This window comes from Pseudophryne corroboree, chromosome 5 (genome assembly GCF_028390025.1).
Source record: "Pseudophryne corroboree isolate aPseCor3 chromosome 5, aPseCor3.hap2, whole genome shotgun sequence".
In the NCBI taxonomy this organism is placed as follows: domain Eukaryota; kingdom Metazoa; phylum Chordata; class Amphibia; order Anura; family Myobatrachidae; genus Pseudophryne; species Pseudophryne corroboree.
Window position 1 is genome coordinate 84,959,037 of NC_086448.1, and position 13,289 is coordinate 84,972,325.

Below are 13,289 nucleotides of genomic sequence, written 5' to 3' on the forward strand. Positions count from 1 at the left end.
ATTCTACACAGTGCGCCCAAGATGGCTGCCTCACCTGGTACCTTGTGAGGGTGAAATATAAAACCCGTGGAAGTTATTACCCAAAATGCCTACTCTAATCATGGATTATGCTTACTGTGCGCTCAATGTTTTCTTTTTAGGTCTGTGTGGCTTTGTCTATTGCTGTATTACTTAGATCTTCTGTATTATGTGCATTATTTTAATGCCTGTAAAGTGCCTTGAGTCCTGCTGGAGAAAGAGCGCTATATAAATAAAATTATTATTATTATTATGTTGAAATAACCTTCTGAAAAACATTATTTGAGGCTTTGGGATTTTTTCCATGTAAGCATACCACTCTCATTTCAAGATAACCATTCCGTTACAAAAAAAAAAAAAAAAAACACACGCAATAAAGATCAGATATTATCTAAGGAACAAACAAAAATCGATGAAGGCCTCTGGCTTCCTCCTCTAAATAAGAAAAGAAAATCATTGTAATGTTTTCTTACCAAAGTCCGCCAGCTTCAGCAACCCTGTATCGCTTATGAGAAGGTTCTGAGGTTTCAGGTCTCTGTGCAATATGTGGCCTTGGTGAATATAAGACAGTCCTCGGAGCAGCTGAAATAAAAACAACTGGGGAAAAAGAGAAGAAATGAAATGTTCAGAACTCTGAATGTTTGAGAAATTACAAAAATATAAACAAAGCTACTTATACAGAACACTAAACATAATACATATTATCCAAGCAATATAATGGATTGTGTATTCATATTTGCAAACCAAATAATTCTACAGTCAGTGTAGAAGCGAATGTGGGTAAAATATACACGCAACCAACCAAAAATATTAACCTGGAGAAGGGATAAAGAAGTGATAAGTGCAAGGTGATAACATTATGGAATTGAAAAATGACAGTTAGGACCTGACTGGCTGGTGAGTTATCACCTTGCACTTATCACTTCTTTATCCCTTCTCCAGGCTTAATACATCTGCCCCAGTGTTTCTCAAACTCGGGGCCTGATTCATTAAGAATTGCAAATGCAGGAGGAAGTGCATACTACCACCTCCTCCCGGCACACCACCTCCTCCCTGCACATAACCTCCTCGCCGCACACCACCTTACACCACCTCCTCCCTGCACACCACCTCCTCCCTGCACACCACCTCCTCCCTGCACACCACCTCCTCCCTGCACACCACCTTACACCACCTCCTCCCTGCACACCACCTTACACCACCTCCTCCCTGCACACCACCTTACACCACCTCCTCCCTGCACACCACCTCCTCCCTGCACACCACCTCCTCCCTGCACACCACCTTACACCACCTCCTCCCTGCACACCACCTTACACCACCTCCTCCCTGCACACCACCTCCTCCCTGCACACCACCTTACACCACCTCCTCCCTGCAAACCACCTCCTCCCTGCACACCACCTTACACCACCTCCTCCCTGCACACCACCTTACACCACCTCCTCCCTGCACACCACCTCCTCCCTGCACACCACCTCCTTCCTGCACACCACCTTACACCACCTCCTCCCTGCACACCACCTCCTCCCTGCACACCACCTTACACCACCACCTCCCTGCACACCACCTCCTCCCTGCACACCACCTTACACCACCTCCTCCCTGCACACCACCTCCTCCCTGCACACCACCTTACACCACCTCCTCCATGCACACCACCTTACACCACCTCCTCCCTGCACACCACCTTACAACACCTCCTCCCTGCACACCACCTTACAACACCTCCTCCCTGCACACCACCTCCTCCCTGCACACCATCCCCTCCAGGCACACCACCTTCTCCCTGCACACCACCTCCTCCCTGCACACCACCTTACAACACCTCCTCCCTGCACACCACCTCCTCCCTGCACACCACCTTACACCACCTCCTCCCTGCACACCACCTTACACCACCTCCTCCCTGCACACCACCTTACACCTCCTCCCTGCACACCACCCCCTCCCTGCACACCACCTTACAACACCTCCTCCCTGCACACCACCTCCTCCCTGCACACCACCCCCTCCAGGCACACCACCTTCTCCCTGCACACCACCTCCTCCCTGCACACCACCTTACAACACCTCCTCCCTGCACACCACCTCCTCCCTGCACACCACCCCCTCCAGGCACACCACCTTCTCCCTGCACACCACCTCCTCCCTGCACACCACCTTACAACACCTCCTCCCTGCACACCACCTCCTCCCTGCACACCACCCCCTCCAGGCACACCACCTTCTCCCTGCACACCACCTCCTCCCTGCACACCACCTTACAACACCTCCTCCCTGCACACCACCTCCTCCCTGCACACCACCTCCTCCCTGCACACCACCTTACAACACCTCCTCCCTGCACACCACCTTACAACACCTCCTCCCTGCACACCACCCACTCCCTGCACACCACCCCCTCCAGGCACACCACCTTCTCCCTGCACACCACCTCCTCCCTGCACACCACCTTACACCACCTCCTCCCTGCACACCACCTTACACCACCTCCTCCCTGCACAGCACCCCATCCCTGCACACCACCTCCTCCCTGCACACCACCTCCTCCCTGCACACCACCTCCTCCCTGCACACCACCTTACACCACCTCCTCCCTGCACCGCCATGTTCCAGAGACTAAATTCCTTACACCGGCCACTCCGTTCCTACCCGTGAATGCCTCTGTCTGTCAATCAGAGGCATTCGTATTTTAGAGAATAGATCGCAGGACCCATTCTGCACATGCGCAGAACGGGTCCTGCGCATGTGCAGTTTCCCCACCATCGGGAAACTGCACATAGGGTCGCTTACACGATCCATAGTGAGTCACCGCCTCAGTCCTCAAGTAATTCTAACAGCCCATGTTTTCAAGGGGTGTGGTATGTTAGATAGAATAGACTTAGGTCGACAATGTCTAGGTCGACCACTATTGGTCGACACTAAGTAGGTTGACAGGGACTCTAGGTCGACATGTACTAGGTCAACATGAAAAAAGTTGACATAAGTTTAAAAAAAAATTTTGGTGTCGTTTTCTTCGTAGAGTGACGGGGAACCCCAATTAGTGCACCGTGTCCCCTCGCGTGGGTGGATTCACTCACCATGCTGCAGGCAAGGTTACCGTTCCCAACTGTAGTCCACGTGGATCGTAAAGTATGAAAAAGTTAAGAAAAAAAAGAAATTTTTTTTTGAAAAACTCATGTCGACTTTTTGTCATGTCTGCCTAGAACAGGTCGACCTAGAGTCCCTGTCGACCTAGAGACCGGATCCCGGTTCCAAGATATCCTTAGGATCCATTGTGTTATGTAGATCATACTTTGTTATGTTGCCCAAACATCAGCTAGGCGAATCCCTGGTTCCCCGATCAGCAGACTCCGATGATTGCCAATTGTCAGGTGTCCAGCAAAACCTATGACTCGTCGATTGCGATTATTTTTGGTCTGGAATCAGCCAATCAAGATTGTCCAAAACATTGGACATTGACAATTATCCAATCATTGGCCCGATAGATTCTTAATGTATGGGCCCAATCAGTCAATAAACACACATGTGCTCCAGCTAGGTGATCTGGAAAACATGCAATGTCAGGGTTCCACGAGGACCGTGTTTCAGAAACACTGTAGCATACTGTAGCAATAACACAGTATTTCATTGGAATCTCACATTTGAAAGAGTGGAAGGAATATGAAGAATTGTTGGTCAGCGATTAAATACTTTCAATTAACACAAACATTTTTTAAGATATTGAAGATGTAAAAGATCATTCTTATCGCCCTTTTCTCTCTAACGTTTTGACATTAATAATGTGATGTCTAAGCAGAAATGACCACTGGCTTTCAAAGGCTTCAAGCGTAACAGGAAATATGAAGTCATTTATTCAATTCCTTTTGCATTGTAGTAAGCATTCATTTCACAGGCACCTAAATTGCAGGAAACATTTTGTTCTGGAATGGGAAAACAAATGCTCACACACCCACTCAAGGCTAACAGAATAGACAACACAGAAAAAGCAACACGTTAACTTCCAGAAATACAGAATTGCTGCTTAAAGGATCACTACGGTTTATATACTACTACGGTTTATGCTTTTAAACCCCCCACTAAACAGATGCCCCTTACAGTGGGCCTAATTCATACGTGATCGCTGCTGTGTGAAATCGCATAGGGGCCGATTATCGAATGACTGCGCAGATGTATGCACTGAAATGCGCAGGCGTGAGCCCAAACTGCCACAGAATGGTGCGAAAATTTAGATAGGCGTACGCAAGGTGATTTATAGGAAGCGGACGTTTATGGGTGGTAACTGGCCGTTTTCTGGGAGTGTCAGGAAAAACGCAGGTGTTCCCAGACGTTTTCAGGGAGGGTGTGTGATGTCAGCTCCAGCCCCGAGAAGCCTGTTTGTATTGCACTGTAGGAGTAAGTCCTGGGCTACGCACAGATTGGAAAATTTATTCAATGGTGAGTGAGTTGCGAATGGATTTGCAGATATCCGCTGTCTGGTGAAGTTTTCACACGGCGTACGCATGCATTCGCACACTTCCACGGGCGGGTTTCGATCTCGATGGGCGGCGACTATCTGATCGTAGACCTCTGCAAAAACATAGAGGAGCGATCAGGTCTGAATTAGGCCCAGTATGCGCTGGGAGCTGCGGACACCATCGTCCTGCATGTTGGATCGGTAGAATCTGTTATTCGTTTACTGCTGCACCTGTTTACTGCTGGTGCGCTTGGTAATGAATTGATCTTTTAGGGGGTTAAGGAAAGTCCTAGAGCTTCTGACAAATAGGGAAGTACTGTAGCTGCTTTCTTTTTTTTTTATAGCTTTTATTTTTTTTTACCCTACAGCAGTGGTTTCCAATCTTTTTTGAATTACGGCGCCCTAGAATATCAGAATTTTTTTCACGGCACCCCTAGGCCAAAAATTTCTTAATGTAATATTTCTTTCTAAATTTCTCAATAAGTAGATCGCGTTTATATGTCATCCTTAGGGTCAGTTGTGCGGTGACAGACAGGATTTGCTTCTGTTTGGCCAAATATTTTATGACTGGCAGCCACCAGCACTGGTTTTGCCTATTATATTGACCATGAATAATTTGAATTGGTCCTGGACCACCAACCCAGGGAACCCCTGCAAGTGTCCCGAGGCACCCCAGGGAGCCACGGCACACAGTTTGGGAACCTCTGCTCTACAGTATTAATGCTTTATAGTTATGTATTTTACTTTTATTCTTTTAACTATGTCAGGACTGTTTCTACAAAGAGTGCAATCGCATACTGATGGGGCTTGACCGCGTAATCCATTGCCGGGTCTCTGGTTATGTGATATGGGTGTTTCTGGATGGCAATTGGGCGATTTCTGCGCCTTCTTAAAGTTTCACGGGAGAGTAGGCCAGCTTCCCTGCCGCTTAAAGCATGCATACAGAGATGGGACGCCTGTATCTGATGGCTGATTTGTATCCGGCACGGAGTAGGTGTAAGTCACAGTACTAATGACGGAACTGCGGAAGGAAGAACAGTGGACGGGCAGGCCTTCAGTATGCAGGCAGATGGCTATCTGGCACAGCGGGGCGGATACTTGCATTATCATATGGAAGCAAGCAGGCAGGAAAGAGGCCGCAAATGAGCGTGACTCAGAATCGTGCTCATAATCTCCAGTGATCAAGTCATTTTTTTCTTGCTTTCACCAGTTGCAGTGAGATAATCAACTACAAAAATTGGGCTTTTTTTCAGTTATGCGCCGGTCTACCACATTGTATGCTCAGACATAGAGACAGATGACTGCATGCATCCATTCCTTGCTGCAAGAGATCCATCTGAAATCAGACAGATCTCTGTGTACTCTCTGCACCCGCCATACGCCCTCATAACATGTACCCGATGTCATAACGCCACAGTTGCCAACGGGTTTGGGTATGCCTGACCGCCACCGGGGATCCCAGTGGTCAGCATGCCTCTCAGGCATTGTACTTACACTGTAACGCTGCGCTTATAGGTGTTTTCACAATCTGAAATGCTTTTTAGAACGTAGACAAGTATGCCTAACGCCCAGTTGCTGCCAAGTTACACCCACTGAGCCACAAGTGGAGATGCGGCTGAGATCAATCACCGGCATTTGAACAAAGTCCTATATGTTTGGTTCTGGAACACGGGCAGTCCGGCCTCAAAACGGACTTGTGTGCCACCAGCCCAGTGTGTTTAGTTTTGCACATATTGAACTGTTTGCTCTGTGCGATCATTTCCTACTAAAATACTGCTGCCACATTCACGCGTGGGAGAAGGCAACACCTGAACAGAATTCATTTCAGATTTCACTTTAACATTTCTTATTCCGTTGCCAGAACCGGGGCCCTAAATGCACTTTTCTGGATACTAATAAAGCATCACCTCAGCCACAGAGTCCACAGTGTTGGGTAAAAGCAGACTATATTGTGGGATGGAAGAGACATTTTTTAAGTGGCGTCATCAAATAAAAACATCTACAGACAGGGCCGGACTGACCATCTGGCACTTCTGTGACCCCTCATCACTTCTCCAAGCTTAATACATCTGCCCCTACGTTCTTAACAGTAGTGTAACTTTCCTAAAATCCATTACATAATATTCTTCCCCTCCGTAATGATTATAATTTGCTATAGGAAATTTCAGTGTGTTTTGCTATAGCCTGTGTCTAGCGTTGGACGGGTGCAGTCTTCACCCACTTGTAGAAGTACCAAAAACACTTCCCTTGTATCTGAATGTACAGGAGCTGCTATCTGTAAGTACAGGAGCTGCTACCAATACAAGTTTGTTATGAAGAAATAAGCGTCATGTGGGGTGGTCTGATGAGTATTGAAGGGGCGTCAAGGGTGGTGTGATGACACGTCGGGAGGTCTGAGTGCCATATTAGGGGCATATGGGGTGATATGATGGCATGCAAGGGGTTGAATGTGAAAGTTGTATATTACATATGATACTATAAATCTGAACGGTAGCTCTCTGGACCAAGTTTAGTTTGGTAAAATCAGCCAAGACCGCTGTCCCCATTGAGCACTAATGCAGGGGATAGCTCTATTTACCTCTAATAACCCTGACACATTACATGCACCTTCTGCCAAGTTTCAGGCTTGATAAATATACCCCTACAAATTGTAATATGGCATAAGTACTTTATGAAAGATAAGCCTCTAGGCACGGTAAACACAGCGAGCGCAGCTAGTAACCTTTATACGGAGGCTAGGGAAGCCCTGCAACCGATATATTATTATGCATCCATCTGTTATTATTTACTTTATACAAACAGAGGAAAAGGAAAACAGATTTATTGTGCTTTTAAATCACCATACCTGAGAGCAGCTAACCCCGAGGTAGAAACTGGACATTGACTATCTTACCTTTCAGTGCTATAAAACCTGCTGAGCGGGGTCTATACACAGGGGAGTGTTTGGCTAATGGACCATCTTACTAATTTGCATGCATGAACAGTCTGTGTGTGTTTGGACAGAGATTACTGACTGTAGTCTGGCAGTGTGTGCAGTTGTTTCAATGAGAATTAGGCAGCATAGACCCAGGTGTTTGGGCATATTACGAGCAGAACGCACCTAAACTGTATTACACATGCAATAAGGTGTTCTACGTAACAGACTGAAATATCACAGGGGGCAATGACGAATGTACATGTACCATGTGGATGCTCCTAACACATTGGCCCTCATTCCGAGTTGATCGCTAGCTGGCGTTGTTCGCTGCGCAGCGATCATTTAAAAAAACGGCAAAACTACGCATGCGTATGAGCCGCAATGCCCACGAGCGTCGTACAGTCACAAAGAGCATCGTTGTTTGGCACTGCTTCTAGCGACGATTCCGTTCGCACAGCCGAACGCAAGGAGATTGACAGGAAGTGGGAGTTTATGGGTGTCAACTGACCATTTTCTGGGAGTGGTTGGAAAAACGCAGGCGTGTCCACGCGTTTGCAGGGCGGGTATCTGACGTCAATTCAAAGACCTTCGTCGCAGCAATCATCGCACAGAATACATAACTACAGCGCTGGTCTTGTTTTGTACAGAATGTTTTAGTACCGCTCGGCTGCACAGGCGTTCGCACTATTGCAAAGCGAAAATACACTCCCCCGTGGGTGGCGACTATGCGTTTGCACGGCTGCTAAAAGTAGCTAGCGAGCGATCAACTCGGAATGAGGGCCATTGTCGTGGCCTGATTAGGAGCAATCCAGATTATAATAAAGTGACAAAGAATACTATGGGGAAGATGTCTTAAAAGTTTCTAAAAATGAAAAGAGCTGATGTTGCCCATAAAACTCAGATTGTAGCTATCATTGCTCTGTTGCATCCTAGAAAATGATAGACCGCATCTAATTAGTTGCTATGGACAACAGCTTTTAATTTTTAGAAACTTTAGTAAATCTACTCCTACGGGTGTGTTTGAGAGACACAAGCAAAGCAGGTGTATCTGTGCACACATTAAGGGTGTAATTCTGAGTTGATCACAGCAGAAATTGTGTTAGCAGTTGGGCAAAACCATGTGCACTGCAGGAGGGGCAGATATAACATGTGCAGAGAGATTAGATTTGGGTGGGGCGTGTTCAAACTGAAATCTAAATTGCAGTGTAAAAATAAAGCAGGCAGTATTTACCCTGCACAGAAACAAAATAACCCACCCAAATCTAACTCTCTCTGCAAATGTTATATCTGCCTCCCCTGCAGTGCACATGGTTTTACCCAACTGCTAACACAATTTCTGCTGTGATCAACTCAGAATTACACCCTAAATGTGTGCACAGATACACCTGCTTTGCTTGTGTCTCTCAAACACACCCGTAGGAGTAGATTTACTAAAGTTTCTAAAAATTAAAAGCTGTTGTCCATAGCAACTAATTAGATGCGGTCTATCATTTTCTAGGATGCAATAGAGCAATGATAGCTAGAAACAAACTTGCTGCTACGATCAACTCAGAATTACCCCCTTTGTTAGCAGTTGGGCAAAACCATGTGCACTGCAGGGGAGGCAGATATAACATGTGCAGAGAGAGTTAGATTTGTGTGGGGTGTGTTCAATCTGCAATCTAATTTGCAGTGTAAAAATAAAGTAGCCAGTATCACCCTGCACAGAAATAAAATAACCCACCCAAATCTAACTCTCTCTGCACATGTTATATCTGCCTCCCCTGCAGTGCACATGGTTTTGCCCAATTGCTAACTAAATTCCTGCTGCGATCAACTTGGAATTACCCCCCATGTGCACTGCAGGGGAGGCAGATATAACGTGCAGAGAGAGTTAGATTTGGGTGGGTTATTTTGTTTCTGTGCAGGGTAAATACTGCCTGCTTTATTTTTACACTGCAATTTAGTTTGCAGATTGAACACAACACACCCAAATCTAAAAAGTATTTAGGATTACTTCTATAATTATATATATGAATCACAGTATAATTAACTTTTGTGCTATATTATCTGCTTTTAAAAATTATTTTTAATAGAGTATGGTAAAGGGGGTTTGCGTATGCTACACCATACAACTGTGCAGGTTATCAACCTTCTCTTGCTCTCCAGTATTTATGTTCCATCCTTAGGACATGGAGGGTCATTCCGAGTTGATCGCTAGCTGCCGTTGTTCGCAGCGCAGCGTTCAGGCTAAAAATCGGCATTTCTGAGCATGCATATGCACCGCAATGCGCACGCGCAACGTACGGGTACAAAGTCCTTTGTGGTTTTGCACAGGTTCTAGCGAAGCTTTCAGTCGCACAGCCGAACGCAGGAAGATTGACAGGAAGGGGGCGTTTCTGGGTGTCAATCAACCGTTTTTAGGGAGTGCTTAGAAAAATGCAGGCGTGTCAGGGAAAACGCAGGCGTGGCTGGGTGAACGCTGGGCAGGTGTGTGAGGTCAAAAGCCGTCCCTCCGTCGTTAGAATCAACGCACATGAAGAGTAACTACAGGTCTGGTCTTGTTTTGCACAAAATGATTTTGCAGGCGCTCTGCTGCACAGGCGTTCGCACTCCTGCAAAGCGAAAATACACTCCCCGGTGGGCGGCGACAATGCGTTTGCACGGCTGCTAAAAGTAGCTAGCGAGCGATCAACTCGGAATGACCCCCTTGGTCATGGTCCTAATGATCCTACGCCACTACCACCTCAAGACCATGCTCTCAAGGTGTGGAACCATAGAAGGAATACTAATAAGAGGAGCTGAAGCATTTTAGAAGGATGCAAACGCTAATGCTGTCAATATCTTCATTGCATAGAAGCTTTGGAAAATCATGCAACATAAACATTAATCTCAATCTCCTCCTATCTGGATGGTTTTGGTATTAGTATTATTGTGATCAGATTAATATTAATTATTTATTAATGACTAATATTTCCGTTACTGTATCTCACAATGAATAGTCAACAACATTGCTTCATCCGCAGTAAGAACCTAGTAACTAGTTTTATTATAGTGTATCTGACGGGTTGGGTTGCGACCGCCGGTCACCATACCGATGCCGTGATCCTGGCTTGTATAGTGTTCACGCTAAGCTTCTTTCGCAGGGCGATGCGCCCTGCACCTTTTCTGAGTGACACAATGCGCCCTGCCCGTTTGTGCCCGCCCTGCTAATCACCAAAGGACTGCCTTCTCCCCCCGCCGCGCTGTCACTTCTCCCCCCGCCGCGCTGATAGCTCTCAGCTGAAGGCGGAGACAGGGTCAGCGTGCAGCGGGGAGGAGCAGCCAATCAGATCCTGCGGTGTCTCCTGCCAGTCCTCTGGCATGGTTTGATTCCCCCTCACTACGGCGCTGCGTGCTGACCTGGGCTCCGCCGTCAGCATCAAGAGACTGGCCCCGCTGACCCGGCACAGCGCCCTCCTCCGCAACGGTGAGTGCCGCTCTGCGTCTGCCCTGTGCCCGTCCTCCCCTCCCTCCCAGTGCTCTCTACCTGTGTGCCTCAGTGCTCTCTACATGGTGCAGTGTGCCTCAGTGCTCTCTCCCTGGTGCAGTGTGCCTCAGTGCTCTCTCCCTGGTGCAGTGTGCCTCAGTGCTCTCTCCCTGGTGCAATGTGTCTCAGTGCTCTCTCCCTGGTGCAGTGTGCCTCAGTGCTCTCTCCCTGCTGCAATGTGCCTCAGTGCTCTCTACCTGGTGCAGTGTGCCTCAATGCTCTTTACTTGGTGCAGTGTGTCTCAGTGCTCTCTACCTGGTGCAGTGTGCCTCAGTGCTCTCTCCCTGGTGCAGTGTGCCTCAGTGCTCTCTACCTGGTGCAGTGTGCCTCAGTGCTCTTTGCTTGGTGCAGTGTGTCTCAGTGCTCTCTACCTGGTGCAGTGTGTCTCAGTGCTCTCTATCTGGTGCAGTGCGTCTCAGTGCTCTCTACCTGGTGCAGTGCATCTCAGTGCTCTCTACCTGGTGCAGTGCGTCTCAGTGCTCTCTACCTGGTGCAGTGCGTCTCAGTGCTCTCTACCTGGTGCAGTGTGTCTCAGTGCTCTCTACCTGGTGCAGTGTGTCTCAGTGCTCTCTACCTGGTGCAGAGTGTCTCAGTGCTCTCTACCTGGTGCAGAGTGTCTCAGTGCTCTCTACCTGGTGCAGTGTGTCTCAGTGCTCTCTACCTGGTGCAATGTGTCTCAGTGCTCTCTCCCTGCTGCAATGTGCCTCAGTGCTCTCTACCTGGTGCAGTGTGCCTCAATGCTCTTTACTTGGTGCAGTGTGTCTCAGTGCTCTCTACCTGGTGCAGTGTGCCTCAGTGCTCTCTCCCTGGTGCAGTGTGCCTCAGTGCTCTCTACCTGGTGCAGTGTGCTTCAGTGCTCTTTGCTTGGTGCAGTGTGTCTCAGGGCTCTCTACCTGGTGCAGTGTGTCTCAGTGCTCTCTACCTGGTGCAGTGTGTCTCAGTGCTCTCTATCTGGTGCAGTGCGTCTCAGTGCTCTCTACCTGGTGCAGTGCATCTCAGTGCTCTCTACCTGGTGCAGTGCGTCTCAGTGCTCTCTACTTGGTGCAGTGTGTCTCAGTGCTCTCTACCTGGTGCAGAGTGTCTCAGTGCTCTCTACCTGGTGCAGATTGTCTCAGTGCTCTCTACCTGGTGCAGTGTGTCTCAGTGCTCTCTACCTGGTGCAATGTGTCTCAGTGCTCTGCCTGGTGCAATGTGTATAACGTGCTCTTTCTGGCGCAATATGTAGAACGTGCTCTACCTGGTGCAGTGTGTATAGGAGGTTCTACCTGGTGCAATGTGTATTAGGTGCACTACGGTGTGGTGTAATGTGAATTGCCACTATTATGTGGCCACGCCCCTTCCCCACAAAACAACGCCCCTACATTTTCGCACTGTCCATGCTTTCACCTATAGGAATGGGAGCACCAAACATTATAGTATGTACCTAATTTTGCCCTTCTAACTTAAAAATGTGCCCTCCCGAATGAAAAATGTGCCCTCCCCGTAATCAGCACACTGCCCTAAAAAAATCCTAGAGTGAACACTACTTGTATATGGCCGGCAGGGGGGATGAGCGCAACGAAGCCCCTTGCAGGCTCGCTGCGCTTGCTAGCAGTGGACTCAGTGGCTCGATAAGCTCGCCACAGATTCTATTCCCGCTCTATGGGTGACGTGGACACCCACAAGTGGAAATAGACCCTGTTGGTCAGCATGCCGACTGGCGGGCTATTCAACGTTCGGGATCGGGGCTTCGGTATTTTGACCGGCAGTCTCCCGACTAGCGGTCACATAACGGCATCCCATATATGACAACTGTATGACATTCTATAACTTGCGAGAAATATTCTGTCTTCCAATTACAATATGATGAATCTTTGTTTTCTACTGACATGTGGGGAGATGTAGCAAACCTTCTTAAGAGGACAGGTGGAGATGTGGCCTATAATAGCAACCAATCAGATTCTAGCTATCATTTTACAGAAAGTACTTCTCCACTTGTTCTCTTTACAAGGATTGATACATATCCCCCCAGAATACGAACACACACTTTCAAAACATCTGCATTTATCAGTCTGGAAGAAACAAAACAAAGGAACAGACAAAGAGAAAGGTGTATCAAAGTTCCAGCCAATCAGCTCCTAACTGCCATTTGATAGAATCCGATTGGTTGGTACTTTCTCTCTCTTCAAGCTTTGATACATTTTCCCCATAGTGTTATATAGAGTTGCTGTAAACATAGGAAATGTCACATTTGAGAACTAGATAGCTATTCCCTAGTGTGCTGCAGCTGGGTTCTTATCTTAAAACCTTTCCCCAGAAATACTGTATATGGGAGTTACACGATAGGGTTATATTGTGCTTAAGCGATGTAGATTAATTTTCTTTCCCCCTGTTGGACAATATTATCT

At 47.6% G+C, this 13,289-nt stretch overlaps 1 protein-coding gene across 7 annotated transcripts in view; it reads right to left on the minus strand.

Moving 5' to 3' along the window:
* CDK14 (cyclin dependent kinase 14) overlaps positions 1-13,289 on the minus strand; it is a 1,134,790-nt gene that overhangs the window by 452,987 nt on the left and 668,514 nt on the right. For all 7 annotated transcript variants that reach the window (XM_063921438.1, XM_063921439.1, XM_063921441.1 and 4 more), the window contains one exon: positions 492-615. In XM_063921438.1, the coding sequence (XP_063777508.1) occupies positions 492-615 (124 nt within the window). The remainder of the gene's footprint in view (positions 1-491; positions 616-13,289) is intronic.